Below are 26,929 nucleotides of genomic sequence, written 5' to 3'. Positions count from 1 at the left end.
CCGAACAGAACGACTCGGCCATATCCGAGGCCACGACCCCAGGCTTGCATTCAATTTGTGTATCGATTACACGGCATGAGGCTCTTGTCACAGGCTGTGTGTGGGGGGGGGGGGGGGGGGGGGGGACCACAGAGCATTGGAGTGCATTGCAAGTGCGGTTATTGTGTCAAAAGGCAAAGGCAAATACTCGATTGATTTGGCCGTTAATGAGAAATTCGAGTCACCAATAGAAGAAAATACTAATTAAGTGAACTTTCAGCGATGCCCATCAATGTGGATTGCTCTAACGAGATATATCGATGATTAAGCGTCATATTTGTCGGCAAATTCCTTGGTTTTTTGTTACAAAACTGGTATCTAGGACACGAGGGGCTTTCCTCTCACCTCTTCCTGTTCTGCCCATCATTTTGTTCAATTATAAAACTAAATAAAACTGTTGAAAGTCCTCATTAGATGCTCTTTGCACTGTACCATCCATCCAGCTGTAGTCGTAGGGATTCAGGGGGGGGGGGGGAGGGAGGACTCTTAATGAGCTTCTTCATGCATTGTGGAGCCCAAAATGGAGCTGATACGTTTTGCCTGGCATACGCGACGTATGCGTAATATTTGCCATGATTTTTAATCAGCTTAGCGCTGAGATATCCTGGAACACAATGGAACACAATTCTTGACCATTGGGTGCCCAGGCAGCAACGGGCGAAAGAGATTAACAGAGAGAGAGAGAGAGAGAGAGAGAGCGAGAGCGAAAAAACAAACACTTTTCATTACTGAACTGGAGCGGAAATGGCAAATTAACTGCACAAATACACGGACACAGTGTGCGTGTGTGTGTGCGTGTGCGTCGGTGTGAGTGCGAGCATATATGCTCATTTATTCATTTCCCTGCACACCCTCTGGCCCCATCAATACCATCAAAATCCCCTTCGGCCAGACCGCCCATCGCGAGTCGAGAGTCAGAAAAGCGGATTTCGGTTACCACATGGTCCTAACGAGAGATAAGGACATACTGATAAATGGGATTGAGTGTCTAGGATCTTCAAACCAGCAAACCCAAAGCGAACGATAGTTCTTAAAGATTACACAAATTATGATTTAAATTACAGACGAATCCGACTGTAATGTTTTCCTTTCGAATCATAGAAATCTTCAGCTCAGGGCATGGATATTTTGTACTCCTTCTCTTCCGACACGAGGCCCACCTTTTGTGAAAAAAAACTGTACGTTTTCAACACTTGACACAACAAAACAAAAGTCAACAAGGGGAGGTGGCTATCGGTCGCTGGAGGGGCAACGTCATCGTCATCAATGTCAGTCGCTGACGAAATGTTTGCGAATACGTATATAAATGTTAAATGAATCGTGTGGCATGGTGCGGGGGGGAGGGGTCTGAGACAATGAAGTCCATCCCGACATGTGGACAACAAATTTACGTTTGAGTGAGCTTTTTTCTTGTTGCTAAACCGGACAGGGTGATACATACACTCGAAAGCGAGCGACTCGTCGCTGTCGATGCCGCCGCCGCCGGAAGTTCAAAAGGTGACAATGGAGACAGTCAGAAAAGGCTGGCCGGGGATACCCGGGTGGGGGGAAGAGCTGGACAATTGGCGGCAGAATTCGCTTTAAGCAATTAAATTTATGAGATTGTTTACTGTACTACAGGGTACTCGCAGAACACGAAAGAGATTAGTGTACGAAACGGAAATACGGGAAATACAACCATATATTCAGCGTATTCCGTCTTTATGAATCGAAAATTATGCACAGATGAAGTTTGTATTATATTTAAAGGGTATGTGCTTCTTTTTTGTTAAAAGTCTAGCCATCGTATCATAGCAACCATTAGCCATAATTGAGTCAAGTATCCCCTAAACGAAAGGGCAATCCAACAGGATTTCTACAGAAGTGCTGATGAGAGTCGGAGTATCTTGAGCCTTTTGGAGACCCAAACGTCGAAAGGTTACGTATCTGCCGTAATAAGCCCCATAAAGAAGTATATATCAAGCACTCACACTCACACACACACACGCACAAGTGCCCTGAGAGCCGTAAAATGTATCTTTGGTTCACATTTAAATCCGTAATTTCAATTCAACTTGTCGTGTTTACACACACAATGCATAATTTATAGAAATTTGTCTGCAAAGCGCAGCAGCAGCAGCAGCACAGGCAGTGGCAGAGGCAATGACAGAGGCAGCGGCAGCGGCTGCGGCAGAGATAGCCGGAGAGGGAGATATAGGCAGCGAAAGGCAGTGAGAGCAAGAGCGGGCGAGAGCGGGCGAGAGCTCATGTAACGTTAAGTATTGGGACGCTTGGCGTGCGTACAGTGCATTAGAAAAGTCACTGCACAGCCGTCGGATTTGAGAGGAATAATTCAATAGGAATTCAAAAATTAAATAAAAGCAAAAGAAGGAATTTTTACCAAAAATTGTTTCAATTGTAAAACATTACCATAAATAATCCAACAAATTTCTGCTGCAAAAAGAAAAGCAAAGACAACAACAAATGCAATCAAATTTTAATGAAACATAACTCTCTATAGGCAGGCAATATTTTCCTTATTTATTGGGAAATTGAAAATCGTTTATACAAACTTTCTGCACGCAGTGTGTGGGGGAAACGGGCAGCCCAAGCCCAAGCCCGAGCCCGAGAGCCGCCCTGGCACGCTTTGTGTCTTTCCCCTCTCAAGTGTCGTCGCATATGGCCAGCAACTGACTGTCCCTCGTGCTCTGTGTCTGTATTGTGCTCTTTCTCTCTCTCCCACTCGCTCGCTCGCCCGCTCTCTCACTCTCCTCTGGTCCTTCTATTCTGCACCTTCCTGCTGATTCGCTGCTGCTGTTGTTGCCGTTGTTGTTGGTTGCTTTTGAAGCGTCTGTAATGGGGCGCCGGTGTCGGTTCGCCGTTTGTCGAAAGGGGGCGGCGTGGGTGTGAGCAGGGACGCCACACATAACAGTGAGTGCCTATACATGTGTGATGGCATGTCTGTGCCTCTGTATTTGTTTGTGTGTAAACTCAACGAAGCTTAAAAGCTTTGTTTGCACCTTGGAACGGACGAATTGAATATTTGTAGTGTCTGTGCGACTGATTTCCCTCCATTCCAATTTGTAAATAAACTAAAAGTATTCTGTTTCAAAAAAATAAAAAAGTAAGTTGATAAGAACCTTAAGGTACAAATAAGAATTCCCTGCATTTTGTGTTTATTTAAACATCCGTTCGATTGGAAATCGGGCGAATTCCCCGCTAAAGATCCCCCATGCACAAGGGGGGGGGGGGGGGGGGGCGACGCGTTGCACTGAAAAACTGTGCCATTCTATTGAGTGCCGCCGCGCCCACCCCTCCACCAAGATGTGCAACGAAAGCTAAAACGACGCAACATCCACAAAAAAAAGAGGAAAATTCAGTTTGAGGCAGCCGCATAATCCACTTTTGGATCAACCCCACAGCTAGCCCCACTCCCCCTGCGTTGCATGCTGCACAGTGCCTTTTGTTGTTGCGAAGAAATATAAAAAATAATTGGAAGTCGCCCGCAACGTTCCTGCTGCTGCTGCTGCTGTGTTGTCGCTCTCGTCGGCAACGTCAGAGTCAGCGTCAGCGTCAGCGCCGCCGTTGACGTTTTTCTTGTTAGCTGCACTGCACTCTCTCTTTCGGCCAAGCAGCCACCGAAAGCCCTCCCTTCGCCTGGCTGCAGCCAAGCAGCCCTGGTCGCAGCCCTCCCTTTGGTCCGTGGGTGGCGGCCCAATCTCTTGTTCTTGCTCCCCCTGTCGCTGGATCCTTTCGGTTTCTCTTTTGATTTGGCTTTTGTTTGCTGTTGATTAGGGAGGAGCAGCAGAAGAGAAGGCATGCAGAGGGAGGAGGTGGTAGAGGGCGCAGGGATGCCCTATTTGTTTCAACAATTTGTGGGAAAAATTTACCACAGATTTTGAAGATTCTATGAATTCTACAACTCCTTTGGAGTCCGATATCAATCTTTTGGAAAAGGATATACAGAAAAATGACTCCCTGCATATCCTATGGATACTTCGAATTCTCATATGCATTGTAACCCTGATCTATAAAAGCCTCATCATCCAAGCCCGTGTTTGCCCTGTCATCAGCAGCTTTTGGAGGGGTCTGTTAAATTCATAATTTTTGATTGAGAATCCCATTGGATTCGCCAGCAGTCGTCGCTCCTTCCTGTAATCGCGTTGTTATCCCCCGTGTTTTATCAACACTTTCTCCATCAGCCCTTACCGTCATCATCAACGTCATCGTCATTGTCATCGTCATCAGCATCAGCATCATCATAATCATAACTATTATTATTAACGACAGTGAAACGAGCCTATTTAGCTTCAAGCTTCTTTGGCCAAGACACACCCGCTCCCTCTCCCACTCTCTCTCTGTCGCTCTCAACCCAAGGGATGAACCAACCCCTACTCTAGCAACACAAAACTTTGGCAGGCGATAAAAATTTGTCTACATTAGCTGGTGGAGAGGGAGTAGCCCCCGAAATGTTGCACACTCTTGGTGTGGCATATGCCGCACAAACATAACCCCACCCCCCAACCGCTTGACAACTATCTCTGGACTATCTGATGTTTTCTGTTTTGGGTTACCATCTTAACGGTATTTACGGCCATCGAGGCCATCCTCTCGTCCACCTACGGAGCACCGTGTGCAGACCCTTCTGCAGCCACCAGCTTTCAACGATTTGTGGCATGGCTTAAAGTTCTTGAATAGAGTGCGCATGCCCTGCCATCTGCCTGGGTTTTTAAGTTATTCCTGCCTGTCTCTGTTAATTGCCCCCATTCTTGGCCCGCACTGCCACACCGTCAGTGGCACCCTTCTGCCGCCCTGCCACCGAATTAGGCTTCCTCTCCGCAGATTGAATTAACTGATTTTACTGGTGCCGCTGCTGCTGTGGCTGTTGCTGGTGCGTTGACATAAACAAACAAAAGTTCACACTAAACAAAATAAATAAATAGAGTGCAAATTTCATTTGATTAAATGCCACCAAAGTGACGATGGCGACGATGTTGCTTAATTGAATATCGGGCAACAGCAAAAACAGCAAACATAGCCGACTTTTCGAAGATCGAAGCTTGGGATACCCTCGCAGATCTAGTGTTCCTAGGGGAGCTCCCATGGCTATCTTCGAAAAAAGGATTGATATGGAGAATATACAACTACATAATACCATAATGGTGTAGTGGGAAAAGTAAATTTCATATTCCCATCAGTCCTCTGGCATACCAAGGGGTATCGTTGGGCTCGTAGCACAGCTACAGTTCTCGGATATAAAATCCACTTGACGACAAGGCAGCTAAGACAATTGCAAGGCGTGACAGCCCTTTCTCTCTCCCCCCCTCTCTCTCTCTCTCTCTCTCTCCTTCCCGTTCCCGTTCTCGTTCTCTCCATGTCTTTGTCGTTGCATTCAAACAGAATTCAATTAAGTTGATTGCAAATCGTTGCCGTCAAAATGAAAGATACAACAACAACAAAACCAATAAAAAAAAACCCGAACCAGACGGAACCAGAAATGGCATATTAAAGTGAGCGGCTAAAGTCAATGTTTTAGTAACCGTGGCTAAAATATTTAAAAAAAAAATATGTTCAAGTTTTGATTTGCCATAAAATGAATTAACTTGTTCTATGTTTTTCCATTCGAAATGGGCAAACAATAAAATTAAAAGCCAATAGAAACGGATTATAATAGATATTTTTTTATAAAAATATTGAAAATTCACTAATTTAATTTCATTAACTTTGATCTGAAAACCCTTTTAAAATAAGCAATAAGCTCCCTTTTTTTTGTGTGTTTTCTTTGCCAATATCTCCCATAAGAAAGACGATTCTTGATAAAAGTTGTGCCTAAAAGTCTCTCCAAAATTTTAAACTACCCAAAGAAAACCCGAGAAAATGAAGCCAATCTCGGTAATTGGTAGATTTTTGAACTTTTTATAAGCAGGGAATTTGGTAACGTAAAGCCAGAAAATAAAAAACAGGAAATGTTTTAACATTTAATAGCTTGGAAAATTAGTGGTCAATATTTGCTATATTTTAAGTTAATTATAGCTTGCATTTGCTGTCCCTTTCTCCAATTTCTATTCCGTACTACACTTCTTCCGCATTTTGGAGGCTGTCATGTTTTGGCCAACACTTTTGGCTAATTGGTGTTGTCGGCATCACTGGCCCACTGTCATTTAGCCATAATGATATGAATATTTTTTCTGCAGCACTTGAAAAATGAAAAAAAAAAAATAGAGATGATAATATACTGTCAATGTTTGTAAATTATTTGCATGAAAAAATTAACATTTTTTCCGTCACTGTTAATGATTTATCTGGCACTTTTTGTTGTGTTGCACTTTATGGGGTGTAAGATATATTAATTAATTTACAAAACATATGCGACACTTTTAGTGCCGCTTGACAACAGATCCGTGGCCGCAGGAATGTTTGGTTTGCAGCTGCAACACGCTGCGTATGGGTAATGTGGCAGTAGATTTAGGAAGAGACGTCGCGCGGGGTTCGTATATCCATCCGTCTCTGCAGTTCTCCCTAAAAATGCTTCGTTCCACATCTTTTCTTTTCGCACACACAATTTGCTCCAACTTTTTGGTAATTGTACTTCTAATTGCTTGATTACAGCTTTAATTGCTTGTTCCAAAAACACTCACTGTTAATTTTCAGCTGTTATTTAACAGTCCACATAGACTGACAGAGTGAGAGAGAGAGAGGGAGAGAGAGAACGAGTCACTTAGTCAGTCCGTTAGGCAGAGTTTTTTTTGTTTTGCCTGCATTTGTGATTGTTTTCTTTCTGTTGTTTTGATTTGCTTTTTCTTTCCTCTACTTCGCCTCCCACTCTCTCTCTCTCTCTCTCTCTGACTCTCTGGAGTTGGGTCTGTCTGCGTATCCTAGCCTCCCCCCTCAAAAGTATATTGAAGCAAAGGTAAGGTCCCAGGCTTAATCTCCACTCTCGCTCGCTCTAACATTAAAACATTTGGTCACTCTCTGTTGCACTGCCCTACCATCGGCCTTATATACCTTGTGCCCCAACGCGTTGGCGCTTTCTCTCTCTCTCTCTCTCTTTCTCTGCCTTAACGACGAGAGCGAGAACCTTTGTAAATTTTAATGGCAAATCTGCTGCCATTTGCGGCACATTTCGCGTACAATTTTCATTTTTGTTGTGCCCACATATTTATTTTCATGGCTTGCCCTAGGTTGTGGGTCGAGGGGGGGTGTGTGGTGGGGTGGTTGGGCGGTCTGGTGGCTGTACCAAGCATTTCCAGAGGGCGAGGCGGAGGCGCACTTTACATTTGTTTTGTTTATTTTGGCGTGAGAGAGCTTGAAGAAAGACACACGCGGCCTGAGAGAGAGAGAGAGAGAAAGAAATAGGGAGAGTGTGTGTGAGTGTGAGAGAGGGCCCACGTACCGGCACGAGAGTGAGGTGAGGCTCTCCTTATTGTGGCTGCTGTTGCTGGCATTGCATGCCATTTCCCGTTATCAGTGGCAGACTTTCTGCCAACCTGCTGTCGCTCGGCATCGGCGTTTGCGTCGCTGCTTACGGCTCTGTCCACGCTCAACGGTGACGCCAGCTACAGTGGGTGCGCAAAAAAGGAAAATCTTTTATCTGCTGTAAATAAAGAAAACAAATTTGAGATATTTTTCATACCAAGCGAGGTCTCTCTTCTAAACTGTACTTTGGAAATGCTCTCGACTTTGGTTGGATTTCTCTCTGCTTTTGATGTGAACTCCGACCACTGTGCAACTCGGCCGCGGCTAATTTTGGATTTTCTAAGCGAACAGCGTGAATTATTTTTAGCTTTGCTGTGCGTCGTCGTCGTCTACTGCGACGTCAGAGTCGACTGCGGGCATCGGGGGCAGGCAGCCCATCCACATGCAGATTTTTGCAATTGTTTGCCTTATTTGGCCGCTGACGCTGTTTTTGTTGTTGCTGGCTGTATTTTTAGATCGTTGATTTATCATTCGAATTGCATTTACGCTGCATTTGCTGCTAATCATCATTCCGTCTCACTCTATGTCTTCCTTTCTCTCTCTCTCTCTCGTTGCAGGTGAGTTCTGGCATTATTTGGTCGTGTAAAAATGCATTAGATGCAGATGGAACCGTAAGTAAACATGAGAGTGATTCGTTGGGGATTAAAGATAAGCTAGAGCCCAGAGAGCGCGTCACCAACGGACAGCGTCAGAGTACAGCAGATTGGATTTTTCTATGATTCGAAATTCGAATCGTAATACTCAAGAGCGTATATTTGACACGGTTATTCCATAGCACACACACACACACACACACACATGCAGGCCGTACAGACAGTTTCCGTCATTTTAATAGATGTTAATCATTAAAGATGGCATGCTTAATTTAACGAACATGCAATTTTTTTATCAGATGGAACCTAGAATATTATTCTACCTATGTAGCTTTAAAGTAAAAGTTTTCAAGTAGGTAGACTCCTGAAGAAATGAAAACAAATCAAATTATTAAGGAGAACAATGGTATGAAACAAAATGCATTCCAAAATAGGTAGAGGACAGAGTTTTTTTTATACAAGTAAACTTGATCTGTATGCTAGAAATCATAGTTTTTAGTGTACATATATTATTTTGACCACAGCTGTACGTATGTATGTATGTAGGTACATATGAATGCACAGGCACGGATTTAGAATTGTGTCACCGCGTAAGCAAATCCGATCTGAGTGAGTATGTAAGTATGTACGTACATACATATGTATATGTATGTATGAGTGTGACGATATTTAGAGCCAAGCCGAGCCGAGACCGCTGTCCCAGTTGCACTCCCTGCTCTCTTTCCAGCCTGCAGTTGGTGTTCCGTTCGGTCAGCTGCAGTCTACATACACACACTCTATACTCTCCCCCTACTCTACACTACACTCCACTCCACTCCACTCCACTTCACTCCACTTCATTCATTTCCACTACTTCTTGCATTTGCTTCTGCTTGTGCTTCTTCTTCGTCTCATTATTCCCATTTCATTTGCATTTGTGGATGTACATGTGTATTCTCTCAGCTTTCTCGCTGGGTGAAGTGTTTACATTTTGCGTTTGAATTATCGTTGTTTTTTCTGTGCTACTCTTTGATTTCTGTATTCCCTGGTTCATGCTGCTGCTGTTGTTGCTTATTTAAAGCTAATTTTAGTATTTAGTTTGCATTTCAATTCCATTTTCAAATTGGGAATGGAAGAAATGCTTTTATTGGGCCTGAGAGGGAACTGTACTGTGCTATACTTTTCATTTTGATTTCCCATCGTTCTGTTGGCATTTTTGGGAAGAGAATGAGGTGGGGGTTCATTTAAGGAAAATATACGGAACTTTAATTGTGTAATTGTAGATCTAAACAGAAGCTGAAGCACCTAAAACTGAACGCCAGGATGGTACTGTTAAAGCTTTTGCCAACGACAAAGCTTTTCTATAATCGGTTCAGGCTGAATATCAATTAGCAAACCACTTTAGTTCGACCATCCATTTTATCCAGCTGCAAAGCAAGGATGTGCTCGTGCACAATTTTTGTTCTTTTTTGAGTACTGATGCAAATAGTGTGAATAACAATAGTTTACCGACAGTAAAAAAGCATCGGAAAAGCTTAAGTGGTAATCAGAAAGATCTGTCTCACCGGCAAAAGTTCCATTCAAACGGTTAAAGCCAGCCGCCTTTGCTCTGCTAAGCTGCCCGATCTCTCCTCTCTATCGGCTTTCGCTCTCTTTCTTTCTCTCTCTGCACTGCACTGCACTGCCTTAGAGCGTGTTGTTGTCGCAATTGAAGCGCAGTTTCGGGCCAGCCACCACCACAACAACAGCAAAAAGAGAAGAAAAAAAACCAGCAAAAAAAATACTGAGCCGTGCGAAATCCCTTGAAGCGTTTCAACGTTGTTTTTTTTTTTCATTTGTGTGTGTGCTCGTGTGTTGGTTTCGGTTTGTTTGATTTGGCTTGCTCAAGGTGTATTTTTAGTAAGGTGAGGCATTTTACAGTGCACTCTCACGATTTTTAAGACTTAATAATCTACGAAGATACAAGGAAGCTAGCAACGTGTATACAACCTTTGACACTAGGATAGAGCGAATGGAATGGGAATGGAATCCCCACCTTGCAGATTAGTACACCTTGGACTTGCTCACCTTCGGCTCAACAGCGACAGCGAAGCAAACCGACAACGGGCTGGGGCTGAAGCTGAGACTGTGACTGAGGCTCGTGCTGTTACATTTGAATGAGCAACGTTGACGTCGACGTCGACGTCGGAGTTGGAATTGGACTTGGAATTGGAGTTTGAGCTTCTGCTGTTGCTAGAGCAGGGGGAGGAGCAGCTGGAGTGGTGGTCCGTAGATGTAGCTGTAGTCATTTATCACTCGCCTTTAACTCTCTCTCCCTCTCTCTCTCTCTCGCTCTGCTGGCCTTCTGCTCCTTCGCCTTGGCCCATAAATATCATATTAAAGATTTGCCTTAGAATCGTCCCTTGCGCTGACGTCGACGCTGACGTTGCGCGTTTGCATTAGCGCCAAATGTTGTCTGTTTATCTCTCGCTAGTTATTGCCGGCTGTCCATAGGTGGTGCTGCTGTGCTGGTATGAGTGTGGGTGCGGGGCAGAATGGGTGTGTGTGTGTGTGTGTACTGCCCCTGTTTCGGTGGTTGCAAAACTTTTGTGGCATTGCCAGTTGATTGGATTGCCATGAGATGAACTGTGCAGAGTGTGTGTGTGTGTGGCATGTGATTTATGGGTCCCCCGTGCTGATACGGGATATGCGATAGATACGAGTATACAATAGATACAATGTCATTAGCGAGACTCCTCCACCGCCATTTCTGCAGAGGGTATGCCAAGACAGGACTGCCTTCACTCGGCAATGGTGTTTACGGATAGTCTAAGAAAAGTATCGATTTAAATCGATTAATTTCGATTAATAGTTAACCTTTTCAAAAAACTGTTCAAAAAATAATCCATTCTGTACAGGGTGCCTTGCTTCAGTACTCACCGTCCCCGACAAACTCCAAAACTAATCGAAAATTGTTCAGTTCAAACAACAACAAAACTACGAGTATTCCCAAAATCCTTTATTGTTATTTTCGATAATGCTGAGATCATCGGACCAGATCTTCGCCTGCGGCTTTGAGATCTTCGGCAAAGTGCAGGGCGTCCGCTTGCGCAAACAAACGCGCGATCTGGCCACAATGAACCATGTTCGCGGCTGGGTGATGAACACCGACGAGGGCACGGTCAAGGGCCAGCTGGAGGGCACCCTGCCCAAGGTCAACGAGCTTAAGTTCTGGCTCCTCAACTTTGGCAGTCCGCGGTCCATCATCGAGCGGGCCGAGTTTACGCCCACCATGGAGATACCGGCCCACACTTTTAACGGCTTTACCATACGCTACCACCCCAATCAGATCGGGCAGCTTGATCTGTAGAAAAGGATGAAAGGAAACGGGACCAATTATCTCATATATACATATTCTTGTTTTTTGTGTCTTTTGGGCTTTTGTGTGGTGGTGTGGAAAATACATGTACTTTGTTAGCTATAGTTCTGTAGGCTTCTGCCCCGCCGAACGTCATTTGTAAACCTCAAAAGTGGAAAACAGGCTGCCAGCTGCTAATTAAGCATCACAAAGAAATGCTCAACGCAATTACATACGGGTATACATCTCATGTACACTCATGTACATACCTATACATAGGCTACAAGCGTATGTATATATATACTAGATGATGACTAGTAGACTTGGTTAGAGACAGACACCTGCAGCAGCCGCTGGCTCTCCGGGCCCGGCCACATTTCCAGTTGAGCGACGCCCCAAACTGGCAATGAGTTTTTACGACACGGCCAAACAGCGTCGAAGCAACAGCAGAACAACGGCAACAAATATATATAGAGGATACACTAACCCGCATAAAGATTATGGCTAAAGTCTTCCAAAGAGATCGATTATACGATCGAATTTGTTTGTGATTGAATCCATAGCAAATAAAAAGGAATCTAAGACCTGTTTATAGGCAACATTTGAGAGGCCTTAAGTACAAAAGAATACAATTTGTTGTAAAAGTTAACCGATTCCGAGGACTGTTGGAAATTGATCGTAGGTTCTTCGTTGTAAGATTTCGTTTCATACCTGGGAATATGAAAATGAGGAACCCCTTCATTTACAATCTCCGAGAATCACATTCCACATGCACATTCCTATCAAGTGTATCAGAACTTCGGATTTGCTATTCGGGGGCCCTGCTCTGCCGGTGCCGTTGCCGTTGCGAGTGCCGAATGCCCTCCATGGGTCGCTGATTACGCTGACGCTGGCGTTGGCGCTGGCTTTGGCGTCGCCATCGCGCATAATCACAACAAAATCAAACAAATGTACGACGTACGCCACTGACAGAGACGATAGCGCAGCAGCAGCAGCAGCAACAGCAACAGCAACAGCTTCGCTTCGTAACAGAAACACTCTAACAGTGTGTGTGTGTGCGTGTTGCTTGCGTGTGCATGTGTGTTGGGAACTTCTTTGCGTGTGTAACAGGAGCCCAGACTTTGCAAAAGAGAAAAGAGAGAAAGAGCGAGGTGAGCAAAGCAAGCATACTATTCTCATCCGAAGTGTTGTTCCTATTTGTTGCTTTTGCTGCTGTTGCTGTTGTTGTTGTTGCGGAATTTTTATAGGTTAAGCTGCAAAGTGTGTGGCAGGATGAGAGGAGGGCAGAGCCGAGCCGAGCATAGATGTGGCCAGAATTGAGGGTTGTTGGCGGTGGGCTCTAACTAGTTTCAGCCGGCCGGTGTCGTTGCCTTTGTAACCGAGTGAGAGCCAGGCCAGCGCAACACAAAGAGAACGATGCCAGAGAGGAAGGATGGACGGATGGAAGGATGGATGGATGGTGCTACTCGCTCTCTCTCCCTCTCTTTCTCTTCCTCTTGTTCGACTCAATTTTGAGTGATATTCCTTGCCCGTGGGCTGCTGCTGTTAACGCCTTCTCCTTCAAACAACTTTATCCTGTTCTGCAAGCCCAAAGTTTCTCGCTCGTGCTGCCTCTGCCGCCGCCGCCGCCGTCGCCTCCTTCTCCACTCCTCGCATTCCTTTGCGCATTCCGCCACGCGTCGCTGCCGACGCTGACGTTGCTGCCTGTTTCCGGTGTCACTTCCTTATTTAGTTGTTATACCTGGTACTCTCGTATTACACAAAGGGTATTTTCAGTTCGTGCTGAGTATAAGCTCGAGCTAGATTCGGTTGTAAATACGTTCATAATCCAAAAGGATTCGAGCTGCTATTGATTGATTTTCTCACTGATTTCTAGTCGGATAGGGGCTAGGATATAGTGTAGGGTATCTTGTAGTCGGCTGTTTTCTACTTAATTATTTATTTTGTTGTTTGTGCTTGTTGAAGAGCTGGATGGAAGGAGTCCAATTTTGGTAAGGGTTTGCGATTTTTTTATTGAGCATGGAGAGAGTAAAGTGTCCTTGTTGGCTCAACCTAATTCAACAGCCCTCCAAATCGAAGGCAATTCAATTTGCCTGAAAGGCCGCCACATCCACATCCACATACATAAGCAGAGAACAACAACTAGCGCTCTTCAGTCGTATTATGATCATTAGTATTACTATTTGGATTATTATTAGTCTATTAGTGGCAATCAAATTGATGGCTCGAGTTTTTTCTGTTTTTGTGGCGGTGGGGGTAAACTTTCATGACGCCGCCAAGAAAATGGAAATTGAAAATGCCGCCAAGGAGCCGGGAATGGCGTAGGGGCCGGGGCTGCCGTACAGGTTGGCATCCATCGCTTGGGTCGTGGCATACATAAATGCAAACACTTTGTACAAATATTTGTGTCATTAAACAAATGACAAACGAATTGGTTTCAACATGAAAGCCGAAACGAGCGAGCGAGAGCACCGAGAGAGGCGGCTGACATGCAATATGGTTACAGCACAGCGGCAGCAGCAGCAGAATCGCAGGCTTATCAACAGTCCGCTGTTAAAGCTAACATTCACATGCCTGACAGCCACCCCCACACACGCACACGCACACACATACAGACAGAGACACAGGCAGGGCGTCCGTCAGCGTCGCTGCAACAATGCAAAAAGCAAACTTTCTCGCTGCTGGCGTCGCCGTCGCTGTCGCTGTCGCTGTCGACGGTGCCGTCGCTCGTTGGGGTCGTACGAGCCGTTTGGGGCTTCGCTGACAGTGGCTCGTGCCAGTACTCAACCGACTGCCAAACGGCGCACGACACCCAAGCAGCCCCAAGCAGCAGCAGCACTAGCACTAGCACTAGCAGCAGCACCAGTGGCAAGTGGCAGTTGAAGCAGTAATAGCCCCAGTAGCAGCACCACCAGCAAAAGCAAAAGCAAAAGAAAAGCTGTGTGGGTTTTTTGTTGTGCGCGTATAGTTTTCATTGCGGTTCGTTTCCTCAGCGATAAAAAGCAGCAGCAACAATAGCAGCAGCCCCAACAGCAACATCAGCAGCAGCAGCAACATAAAGTGGCATTTGGCGCAGGGCAAATCCTAAAAAGTGTTAACAAAAAAAACAATTAAAACAACAACAACACTGAAGAATATTAAAATTAAATATAAACAAGGTTTCGTTTTTAATTAAAACAAAATAAATAAAAATAAATAAAAATAATAAATAAATAAATAAATAAAAAAATAAAAATAAAAAAATTACACCGAGAATAAAAACAAACAAAATAAACTCAAACATTTTCAAAACTAGTCTTATTGTGTTATCAAAATGTTTATTTATCAAAGAAACAAAGTGAAAACAAAAGAAAATTAAAAAAATTAATACCATACCATACCATTAAATACATTCAAAAACTCTTGATAATCGTTGAATAAATATAAAACCAAGAAAAAACATAAAATATAAAACATTATCGAGGAGAAATGATCACTTTCATGGTAAAGCAAAGCCGTGAAATTACCAATAATTATTGATTAAATTATTCCACTGAAAGTCTACAAACGATTAGCCAGTATAGTCTATTGTATTCGGGTGAAGTAATTAATGCATTATATTCCATATAAAATTTTGTGAGATAAGCTCAATATTTCTTGGAAATTCATCTTCTTCGGGGCACAGATCTATTCTGCGGCTGGTTTCTCTACGAATACATCAATTTATTCAGAATTCCTTCGTTTTGGATTATTTCTGTGACATTTCTTTCTTCATTATTCTGCTGGCTCGTGTGCTTGGCAAATGCAAATTTATTAGGTGCAGACTGTATGAGATTCAACCAAACGACGTAAAAAGACCAGAATTAAGATACATAAATCAAATTTTCTAAATAAATCAACAGGAAAATTGACCAAAAAGTGACTGCACTCTCTCTGTATTGGTCGCTTTATTAAAATCATTAATTACATTAAAGTAAAACAACTCGGGGGAATGCATACATATGTATCTATGAGTATTCGGTTTTGCTGCCGAATTTCGTTTTCCATAAAATTGTGAATAAATTAAAATGTATATATTCAGTGGCCTGGCTGCCTGCCTGCTAGAATATCAAAGCAAAACAGTTTTTGTTTAATCCGAAAGTGTGCAGAGAAAATCATTTAAATTTCTGTTTGATTTCCCTGAAAGTGTGTGAGTAAGTGTACTACATATTAGTGTGTGTGTGTGTGTGTGTGTGTGTGTGATTGGTGGCTGCTTTTGGGGCTGGCCAAGAAGTGAGCAGGAGGCCACAGATCCGAGCGAGAAATTGGTCGTTTGCTATGCCCTCACCAAATGTGGGGCATGCTCACAGTGCCATGAAGTAGAGCACACAGTTTTGCAATTATCCATACATATATCCATAATTTACACACCTACTACTCGTTTATTCATTAATTCTTGTGCGTTTGTGGGGAACAATTGGACTGACTACGGGCTGATCTTTTCTCAAAGAATAACTTGTCCGAGGTGAACATTTTCAGATGGATATCCCTGATCTTTGCATAAAGCTATCTTCTTTCTACTCGGTTTTTCCTATAGAGCATTCGAGTGTGTTCCATCTTTCGACTCTGTTGCAAGGTTGGCAAGGGACAACGACAACAGTAGCTATAGGAAATTCTCAGGCCCAAGAGCGACAATAACAATAAACATTAACAATTGGCTAGAACCGAGCAACAAGCCGCAGAGAGGAACTCAATTGGAAAATCTGGCTTATACCAACAGAGTAGCGGGACTCTCTATCGGACTGCCTTACCGCCTATTTAATATACCCTGCGGTTAGCCTTTTGGCCATGCAGAAATTGTTGCTGCCCGCCAGATACTCTGCCACTCTCCACCGCTGCTGCTTTGGTTTTGGTTTACATTAATCTTACTTTTATTGCCATTTCTGCTGGGGTGGGGGCGGGGGCTGTTGCTACTGTTGTTATTAATTAATTTTCGGCCAACATAATTTGCCATTAAATGAGTTGAATACTGATTTATAATTTTCTTTCATATTTCTCCCCCCGCTCTTTTTAATAATGTGCAAAAAATTAATAGTATGGAAAATGTAATGCGAGCTAACGATGTGGGGCGGCATAGGGAGGTGCCAGACGGAACAGAATGCTACGAGTAATAGCCAAGGAGTGTTTGAGGGGTGCACGCAGCGAGTAGAGCGCTAAACAAGGCCAAAAACATTACGCATACGCCATGTGTGTGCCCCAATAAGTAGAGTGGGTCCAGGGGAACGGGTTAGGAAATGGCCAGGAATTAATTGATGGCAGGGAAACTGAAACAGGAGCAGGATTTCGATGGAGTGGAGGTGGGAGGTAACACACAGTTATGGCTGACACTCGAGCGCTCGTTCAAATTTGTATTCTTCATTAATTATCGCGAGTAAATGACAAGGTAATGGCGCGAGGAGCAGCACGAAAAGATAGAGAGAGATATAGAGTTGGGAGCTTTTCATGGAAATATAATGCTGTTATCGATTTGTACAGTCGCCGAAGCGATCTGTATCTGTACATATCTCGAATCCAAACAGATTCTCTTTGTTTCTCAATATGCAGATCGTCAATGATATTTATTCACGGCTTACGCAGTTCCTGACCGCCAGCAGCACTCCACCCCGCCTCCATAGTAGTCAACAAGCCATCATCACGAACCCGATTCGAAGGCTTTCCACGAATCGCTTGCTGTTTTTCTTTCGTTGTTGCTGCTGCTGCTGCTGCTGGGGAGACGGAACGGAACGGAACGAGACGATTTCCGTTTTGGGTGGTGCTCTTTTTTGTTCTGGCGAGTGTTCGTCCGTCGGTGGAGTGTTCGAGAGACTGTTGAGTGTTGGGACTCTCGCTTTGGCCACTAATTCGCATTAATCATACGACGCGTTGGACGCTCGCTTTTGTTTGTGCATTGGAATCATGAAAAAAAAACACACACAAAAAAACCCAAAAAAAAACAAAACAGAAACTGAAACTGAACGGAGCGGCGTCGTCAACGTGGAAAGAAGCTTTTCCACATTTTATTTTTACACGCAAACAAATGTACTGACTGTCTGAGGGAAACAGAGATAGAAAGAGAGAGACAGAGAGAGGAGAGGGAGAGGGATGGGTGATGGTTTAGGGGAACAGAGGAAGCAGCAGCGACGTCTTCTTGCTTACGCGCTTTGCCTTTTGTTGTTGCTTTATTTTTAATGTGTCAAGGTTCGCGGCATAATTTCTGTTGCTTTATTTCATTTGCGCTTAAAGCAAACAGAATATATGTACACAAATACATACATATATATTAAAGAAAGAGGCAGAAAGAGAGAGAGATACAATGACAACAACTGAAAGATAGAGAAACGAGTCATGAGCTGTGAAATATTTGACTTTCTTTTTGACTAAACGAACAAAATAGAACATGAATTTATCTGGGAAGAATAAGGAGATGATCTAAAAGCAACTGATTGATCGATATATGCCATCGATGGATGTAATGTATCGAAAACAATCGATCAGCGTAGATGCACATCTCCCCAAACCGAATGATTGCCATCGCTCTGAACTTGTTCAACTTTCCACACCACAGAAACTCCTACTCCTACTCCGCCCCCCCATCGTTGCCCGCTCGTTTTCGGTTAGACATACCCTAGACATGAGACGAGACCCCCGAACAAAGTTATCAGACCTGCCCCCTAGCCCCATCGGAAGGCACTGAAAAGGAAGAGCTCGACGAAGGAGTCGGGGACATCGATAAATGTAAATGTGCAGTGTGAAAGGAGAGGGGGGAGTGAGGGGTGGCGGTGTGTGGGGGTAAAGGGTACAGCTATGTTATAGTTATAGGTGAAAGAGATGGCAATAGATTGGGTATGTGGAGGGACGAGCAGGGCAGGGGGGGGCAAAGCATTTTTATTACCGCAGTGGAGTCGTAAAAAACTAAATTACTTTTAAGTTTGTAAATTGTGCGAGCACTGCTTGAGCGAACATTCTCTCTGAGATGTACGTCTCTCTCTCTCTCTCTCTTTTACTGTATCTATCTCTTTCATAGTTTGCCACTAGTTTACTCCCCCACCCAGTGCCACCATCCCCCTTAAGCGCTTTGGTCAACTCAGGTTTGCATTCTTTGTGTCACGTTTCCATCGCTAGATGCCAGAACAGAGAGCAGCAAAAAAGACAACAAGAAAGAGATGGTGAGCGAGAGAGAGCGCATGATAGATTGTCGGCGGAGAAGATGCAGAGGCAGAGAAACAAATTTATGAAACGTCATTTATTCATAATGAGCTTTGGCGAATGGGAAAAACTGTTGGCTCGTGTATCGAAGGAAAGGGTATACGAGAGTCTGATGGGGAGAGACAGCGAGTCTGGCTTGTGTGTGTGCGTGTGCATTGCATTTCGAGTGTTGTAAAGCGTCATAAACTTATCACAGTCGAATGCGGCGGCGGTGAGTGTGTTCCTGCATGTGAATGCATAATGAGTGGCATTTTCGCTTTTGTTATTCATATGGCAGAGATCCCCTTCAATTGCTGCTGTTCGATTATATTTCTGGGATATTCATTTCACACGGGGTTTGTTTTGTTTATATATTTATTTAAATCTGTGAGTGCAATCCTGAGCTCCTGAGTTCTTTCCACTCTACGGTAGTCCACGGCTTCTGTGGCAGGCTTAACATTCCCCCCAGAGAGGACGTGTGAATGATTTTATTATTCGATGCATTTCGCAACATTCCTTGCACTTACATCAGAGTAGTTCTCCTTAGCTTTGGCTCTTTCTGGTGCTTCTTTTTTGTTGAGGATTCTCCTCCACACTCACACGCACACCTTGCGACCTCACTCACATGTTGATGTTGATGTTTGCTGTTGCTGTTGCTGTTGCTGTGGCAGGGCGCTGCGCCTATTCGCGGCTATTTTGTATACATTTTGCATTAATTAAAAGCAGAATAAACAGCAAAAGCCGAGCGCGCGCGCGCGCTCTCTGTCGTGGAAAAGAAAATAAAACTGAAAAGAAAACACATTCTGATTTAAATGTGATTGTTTTTTGGTGTTGCTTTTCATCGCCTCCTTCTGCTGCCTCCGCCACTTATCTCGTTCCGCTCGGGGCTTATGACATGGAAGGGTAAGGCTTTGTGGTCTCCATTGCCACGCTTTTAGTCTTAGGCATTAAGTGCGATGTACTCCGGCTTACCTTATGTTCAATATACTCTGGATATATCTGCAGGCAGCAGCAGGCAACAAGCGAACGGCGCACAAGTAAAATAAAAACAAAAACACAACAGAACAGAACGCATTAACGAATGTGGCGACGTTGGCGTCGTCGTCGTCGTCGGCGTCGGCGCCTGCTTCGGCGGCAAGACACAGCTGCACACGTATACACATACAGTTGCGTGTGCGTGCTCTTGTTCTCTTTTGCTCGCTGAGAGCTTTGCAGTCGACGCCAGAGCTCTGCTGCGCTGCGCTGCGCTGGCCCCCCTCTGCGACGCCACTGATTAGAAGTGTCTTTGGCTTTTATGTTATTGCCGCCTGCCCGCCCTTCCTCTCGCCTCCCGCGCTCGTCCACTCTGTTATGCTTATACCCTGTACTTGTGGGGGGAAAAGGGAGATTCTCTCATTGCAAGATTGTTTCAGGAGCAGTTTGATACACAGCCAGTATTGCGAAACAGTGGGTACCTCTTGGTCGGAATGGTGGACTTACGTCGATCTACAGCGTAGCTTTCGGCGCGGGCTCGCTCTGCACTTGCGATTTTCAACAGAATGTCGCTGTTGCTGTCGCTGTCGCTGTCGCTTTTGTTGTAGACTTTCAATAATTTGTGCACGTCTCTGGAAGTGAATTTCTTTTGATTACTTTTGCCAAGTCAGCGAAGAGCCGCACTGCTGCTGCTGCGGCTCGGTGCTGTTGTTTTTGTTGTCGAGTTTTTGTCCAGAGTGTTAATCGAATTGTGGCTCTCAAAGATACACACATACATATGTACATGCCTATGAACGTACATATGTATGTATGTATGTATATGCAAACGAGCGTATCTGAATATTTTCTTTATTGTGTGTGTGTGCTGCAGCTAAGAAAATCAAATTGCAATCAAAAGAACAAAGAACTTGCAGCAAACGGTATCTGCTAACAGAAAAACAGTAAAAACAAAAATTAAAAGCCAAAAAGAAACATAATAAAAGAGAACAAACAAATCAAAAGCCAAATGCGCCCACGAAGCAAACGCAACAAAATGCAAAACAGTCGACATTGCTATCCAACACTGTCGACGCCCTTGCCCAACACCAGCGCTGTACGACATTGCACTCCCTGTCGTCAGGCTGTGGCCTAAAATCTCTCCACGAACCGATCGGATTGAATCTTTAATTTAAACGCGTCTCCAAACTTAAACTCCAATCTTGTCTGCTATATGTACATATATCGCGTATACGTACTGACTGTGAATGTCTAAATTATTCAATACTTAACTGAACTTTGCCCAAATCCAACAAGAAAATCTATAAACAAACTATCTATGAATATTTGGGTAAGAATTGTGCTACTAAAAGGATACAATTTTTAGTTTTTATTAATAATTAGAGCATAGCCACAGATTTATTTTTATTTAAACCTTTTTGCTAAAAAGGAAGATCCCAAAACACCCTATAACTATGCCTTTTATAACGTTCCACTCTTCAAAAATATTCCGAAAATCTAAAAGTCTTTTTAATTACCATTAAATTTTAAATGATTAAATTTTTAATTTATGTATTATTATATATTTTTTTTGACCGTTACTCATGCATTTTTTGTGCCTCTTTCGATCCGTTTTTAGCAACAAAAATTCCTTAAACGACCAGCGGAGGATGTTGACAATGGCGCCGAGAACTTTGAGCCGCCGCATAAGTTGCCCAACAACAACAACAACAATAGCAACAGCAACAACAACAACGGCTCGAATGCCAACAACAATGGGAACAACAACGGCAACAGCGGCAGCAACAACTCCGGCAACAGCGGCAACAGCAACAACAACGGCTCTGAGAATCTAACCAAATTCTCGGTGGAAATCGTCCAGCAGCTGGAGTTCACGACCTCTGCGGCCAATTCACAGCCGCAGCAGATCAGCACGAATGTCACAGTGAAGGCCCTGACCAACACCTCGGTGAAGAGCGAACCAGGAGTGGGCGTCGGCGGCGGTGGTGGTGGTGTAAACGGAGGAGGTGGAAACAGCGGCGGTGGTGGCAACAGCGGAGGCGATCAGCAGCAGCAGCAACAGCACCAACAACAGCAACATCATCCACAGCAGCATCAGCACCAGCAACAGCAGCACCAGCACCAGAACCAGCACCAACAAGGCGGCGGACTGGGTGGCCTCGGCAATAATGGGCGTGGCGGGGGTCCTGGCGGAATGGCCCAGGGACCCGGCGGTGGCGGACTCGGTGGCCTCGGAGTCGGCGTCGGAATGGGCATGGGACCCAACATGATGTCCGCCCAACAGAAGTCGGCCCTCGGCAATATGGCCAATTTGGTCGAGTGCAAACGGGAGCCCGACCACGACTTTCCCGATCTGGGCTCGTTGGACAAGGACGGGGGCAACGGGCAGTTTCCCGGGTTTCCCGATCTACTGGGCGATGACAACTCGGAGAACAACGACACCTTCAAGGATCTCATCAACAATTTGCAGGACTTCAATCCCAGCTTCCTCGACGGCTTCGATGAGAAGCCGCTGCTGGACATCAAGACGGAGGACGGCATCAAGGTGGAGCCCCCGAATGCCCAGGACCTCATCAACAGCCTGAATGTGAAGTCGGAGGGCGGTCTGGGACATGGCTTTGGGGGCTTTGGCGTCGGAATGGGCATGGATAATCAGGCCATGAAGATGCGTGGCGCCGGCGGTGGTGGTGGCTTCCCCAACGGCCCCAACGGTGGCGGGGTTGGTGCCGGCGGCGTGGGAGGAGGAGGAGGAGGCGGAGGACAAGCCTCCGGTGGCGGGAATCTCATGTCGGAGCATCCGCTGGCCGCCCAGACCCTCAAGCAGATGGCCGAGCAGCACCAGCACAAGAGTGCGATGGGCGGCATGGGTGGCTTCCCCCGCCCCCCGCATGGCATGCAACCGCAGCAACAGCAGCAGCAGCAACAACAGCAGCAGCAGCAGCAGGCCCAGCAGCAGCAACATGGCCAGATGATGGGTGGCCCTGGTCAGGGCCAGCCCGGACGCTACAACGACTATGGGGGCGGCTTTCCGAACGACTTTGGCCTGGGTCCCAATGGCCCGCAGCAGCAACAGCAGCCCCAGCAGCAGCATCTGCCGCCGCAGTTCCACCAGAAGGGTCCTGGCCCAGGTGCCGGTCCCGGGCCTGGCATGAATGTCCAGCAGAATTTCCTGGACATCAAGCAGGAGCTCTTCTATTCCTCTCAAAATGATTTCGATCTCAAGCGCCTGCAGCAGCAGCAGGCCATGCAGCAGCAACAGCAGCAGCAGCAGCAACAACAACAGCAACATCACCAGCAGCAGCATCCCAACCCGAATGGCCCCAAAATGGGTGGCGTGCCCAGCTTCAACAAGCAGCAGCAGCAACAGGTGCCCCAGCAGCAGCAGCAGCAATTGCAACAGCAACAGCAGTACTCGCCCTTCAGCAACCAAAACGCAAATGCGGCAGCCGCTGCTGCCAACTTCCTCAACTGTCCGCCCCGTGGCGGTCCCAACGGCAGCCAGCAGCAGCAGCAGCAGCCCGGTAATCTGCCCCAGCAGCAACAGCAGCAGCAGCCGGGCGGCGGGCCACAGGGTGGTCCCCAGCAGCAGCAGCGTGGAGGCAATGGGCAGCAGAACAATCCAAATGCCGGGCCCGGTGGCAATGCGGCGCAGCAGCAGCAGCAAGCGACTACAACAACGCTGCAGATGAAGCAGACGCAACAGCTGCACATCAGCCAGCAGGGTGGAGGCGCGCACGGCATTCAGGTGAGTCAAGATGCCCGACATCCGGTGCTCCCAGTACTACTCGTTGGCTAAGGGGTATCCCAGGGTATCTTCAGGCCCTGCCACAGGGCCCAGAAGTAGCCCGTGCCATACCATGCCATCCCATACCGTAATATAACGCCACTTAATACCATTGACACGTATGTAAATTTCCATGAATATTTGAATTATCAGCGTAACGAAGTCAACGGCTTTTCCGCAAAGTCCCGAAGCGAAGCACCGAAACACACACACACCACAGACACCGCACACAGGGAGAGAGAGAGAGAAAGAGAGAATTGCTTGTCCGGGGGGTTGGTGGCTCTCCGAGCTTTGAGTGAACAGTGAACAACACTCACTCAACTCACCCTCCCCTCATTTTGTGGGGAGTTTTCCACTCAGTTGTCACTGTGGCTGGATCATAAATCATGTTGGGCAAACAAGCCTCGCAAACGAACCTTTGACTTTCTCCCTCCCTTCCACTCACTCGCTCACTCGTTCTCTTTTGCGCTCTCTTTTGGCCGTGCTCTCACGCTGCCATTGGACATTTAACCCTCCTTAGCCCCTTGCTCCAAGCACAACTTTATCTCTGTCCATTAATTTTACCACACATCTGTTCAGAAAATTGCCCGGCATTGCTCGGCGTTCGGCTTCAGTTCGTCCTCGGCAACGAGTGGCGTGTGGTGTCGGCGTTCTCGTCATTGTCAACGCTCTCTCGCTCGTTCCCCCCTCAGTGTCCCGTTATGTGCACCATTTTCATTACGTGAGCCACGAGCAGAGCCGTAAAAGATGAAGCGAAAAAGAACGAAAATTGGGAAGAATGAAAATGAATCGCTGGTTGTGTGGCTGTGCCTGCTTTTTCCGTACGTCAGAAAGAATGGATAGCAGCTGCAAGTCCTGTCTAGTGCTCTCGCATTCTCTGCTTGTGCAAAGATCCTCTTTTTGTAAAACTGCATGGAGTCAGGACTTTGGAGAGCAGTAGTCAAAAGATATATTGCTATAAGAATCCTACTTTTTAAGGGATTTCAATACTTCAAATGACTGATGGAAGTGCTACAAATATTGCAAATTACTAACTATTGCGTTTCAATTCAAAGATCGATGATAAAAGAGTTATCAATATTATAAATTACAAATCAAACTAAATTGCCACCCAAAGAAGCAACAAAAAATCCAAATAAAAATGCCAAATTTGTTGGGACTTTTGTGAAATTTACGATTTTTGAACCCATTATTGCATTTACGCTCGTTTGGCTGTTGTGCCAAGTACTTTCATGTGTATATTCGGACTTTTATAATTGTTCATTCATTCATTCACTCATTCAGTGTCTCTCCTCCGGGGGCGGGCATCGCTGTCATGTGGAGGAGTCGCAGCCTAAGGGAGTGCTCTCACAAAAGCAATACTCCCTAGCCACATGGGCTCACACACACACACACACACACACACACACAGCACACTGAGTCAGGCACAACCTAACCCATATTCATTATCCGCTTCAAATTGTTTTCCTGCTATTTCCACAGCAACAACAACTACATTTCATTTACAAAATGAAAGTGCAAAACTTTTTAAGTTAAGTTCCATGTCGCTGAGTAGTTTTCATCAGAGAAACCAGCCAAAAAGTACGAAAATAGAGAATAAGGGAGAGAGAGAGAGAGAGAGAGAGACCGTTGCTTGGCTTTGGCGAATAAGGACACGGCTCTGGAAACAGGGTTCGGTTTTTCGGTTTTTTTCGGCCACGGCAACGGTCCAAGCCAAGCCCATTCCGAGCACAATTCAGTTCAAGTTTTGCCATGAATTTCGTTCATGCATTAACCCTCAGCAGTGCCACCCCCCCCCGCCTCTCCCCCTCCCACCACTGTGCATATAAAACTAGTTGAAGCAAGTTGAGAGTGGCCAAAAGAAGAGGCACTAGATGGTGGGAGGAAGAGAGGTACAGACAGGAGAAACTTGTTGACGATTGAGATTGAAATTCTCTCGGAGGTGGGAGGGAGGGTTTATTATAATGTTTTTTTTTTCTGTTTTACTCTGTTTTACTGCCCATCGGATATGGCTTGGGGGAGCCCGAGGACATTTGCATCTAGTTTCAGTTGAACCTTTCAGGAGTTGGCTGCCATAATCAAAGAGAAATGAATCCTTAGCCACATCTTTAGCTGCTTATCAGGTCCCAGACACAACGCAACACAACACGTATACACACTCAGGTCTAACGATATATTTGCATAGGACTCATTAAAAATGCCCCCAAAAGTGGCGTAGCGAAAGGGGTTGCAAAAAGCCAAAAACATCATCGGATTCAACGAGTTTCTCCCATCGCCCAAAATAATAATACAAATAATAAAGGAGGAGGAGCAGGCAACGTGTAAAATGTACCCTAAAATATGGCAAGAATAAGGGGAAGCGAAGGAAGAAAAGGATTTTCAAGAAAAGAGGAGCACAGCTCAGAGATATTAAAAATGGTAAAGGAATTTCGACCAGAAAGGGGAAGAATGCTCTCCGAGAATGCCTTCTTCTGGCAGCAGTCGAAGCGAGCCCCGAACAGAACTGAACGAAAGTTCAATGAATTCAAAAATGTTGGCCATTCTGCATGTCCTGCATTAACTCGTTAAAATGCCACCAGCAACAAACTGCAATCGACAACAGCAACAACAGCGAGAGCCGTAGTTCTAGCAACCAACAACAAATTTGTTTAAAATATTGTGCTATAAAAATGGGTAGAGGAGGGTAGTGGATGTGGGATGTGGGAGAAGATCCCCGGCCAAAAGCGTCATCAAAATGCCAGGGCGCACAAAAGTATGCAACGGAAATGTGCAAAACGTGAAAATGTGCGGAAATTATACTTGCCAGGATGGTTTGCTGGGGGGGATAGCAGAGAGCGAGAGCGAGACAGGCAGTGAAAGAGATAGGGTCATAGTCATATCAGATTTTATGACCTGGCCTGGCCTGGGCGACTTAATGAAGTAGCACGAAAGCGAGTAACACATGCGACCCCACAGGCATCTCCAGGCCCCAGTCGCAGGGCCAACTCCATGCCCAATTCGAAATCATGTTGTATCCAAACAAAAAAAAAAACAATAAATAATTTATAACCTCCAAAACGCAAACAAAGAGAAAGCCAGAGGAGAGAGTGGGAGAGTGGGGGAGTGGGGGAGATCTAGGCGTAACAGGACAATGCGCAGGCGTCAAGGCAATAAAAGCAAATCCTGGAAAGTCACTTTTGATGAGGGGGATATAGAGGGACGCCAGCAAAGATGCTCGCGAACTCTTCGCATAACTCGCTCCTCCTCGTTGATTATTGCTTGCCCCGATGCGAGGGATTAACCTCTATAAATTTTGCCCCCTCCCCCCCTAAAGCCCAAAGAAGAGAGTGAGGGAGAGAGGGAACCTATTTACGAGCCTGAACTTTTATGGCCAACTAATAGTAGAATGAACACTGAGCGAAAAGGTACCCATCAAATAGAGCAATGCTCATGCATGGAGCTGTAATTGCCCAGTATTTTCCCCCTTTTATCCCCTTCATGCATTCATAATTCAACGAAATTGTTGCTGTTGTAGCCATGTATCCCCCCCCCCTCTTTGGATACACACAGTCCCATCAAACGCTTGCCTCTCTCTGCCTCTCTGCCTCTCTT

The 26,929-nt window shown here is 45.5% G+C and overlaps 2 protein-coding genes and 1 long non-coding RNA gene across 8 annotated transcripts in view; 2 read left to right on the top strand and 1 right to left on the bottom strand.

Annotated features, from left to right (window-relative positions):
- The window catches only part of mam (neurogenic protein mastermind), a 64,264-nt gene that overhangs the window by 23,787 nt on the left and 13,548 nt on the right, over window positions 1–26,929 (top strand). For 3 of the 5 annotated variants that reach the window (XM_033378111.1, XM_033378110.1, XM_033378113.1), the window contains one exon: window positions 21,173–23,299. In XM_033378111.1, coding sequence (XP_033234002.1) covers window positions 21,173–23,299 — 2,127 coding nt within the window. Of the gene's footprint in view, window positions 1–8,051; window positions 8,106–14,780; window positions 14,887–20,428; window positions 20,885–21,172; window positions 23,300–26,929 lie in introns of those variants that run through there. The other 2 variants (XM_033378115.1, XM_033378114.1) reach the window with 2 other exon arrangements.
- On the bottom strand, window positions 5,912–8,261 carry LOC26533811 (uncharacterized). Of its 2 annotated transcripts, none has more exons than XR_004468739.1 (3): window positions 7,652–8,261; window positions 7,412–7,574; window positions 5,912–7,345 (listed from the first exon to the last, which is right to left on the bottom strand). It is a non-coding gene; the product is annotated as an uncharacterized lncRNA (long non-coding RNA). The 2 variants fall into 2 exon arrangements; XR_004468738.1 differs by having other exon boundaries at window positions 7,412–7,612; window positions 7,680–8,261.
- On the top strand, window positions 10,972–11,453 carry LOC4804770 (acylphosphatase-2). Its single transcript, XM_001361243.4, has one exon. It carries the CDS (start codon window positions 11,083–11,085, stop codon window positions 11,413–11,415), a length of 333 nt encoding a protein of 110 aa, XP_001361280.2. The 5' UTR covers window positions 10,972–11,082; the 3' UTR covers window positions 11,416–11,453.

Source organism: Drosophila pseudoobscura, chromosome 3 (genome assembly GCF_009870125.1).
Source record: "Drosophila pseudoobscura strain MV-25-SWS-2005 chromosome 3, UCI_Dpse_MV25, whole genome shotgun sequence".
NCBI lineage: Eukaryota > Metazoa > Arthropoda > Insecta > Diptera > Drosophilidae > Drosophila > Drosophila pseudoobscura.
Note: the sequence above shows the minus strand (reverse complement) of the source record. Positions and strands in the feature narration are given on the sequence as shown.

Excerpts from the sequence above, each read along its gene's own strand:
- LOC4804770 (XM_001361243.4), top strand. The coding sequence starts at position 11,083 with ATGCTGAGATCATCGGACCAGATCTTCGCCTGCGGCTTTGAGATCTTC.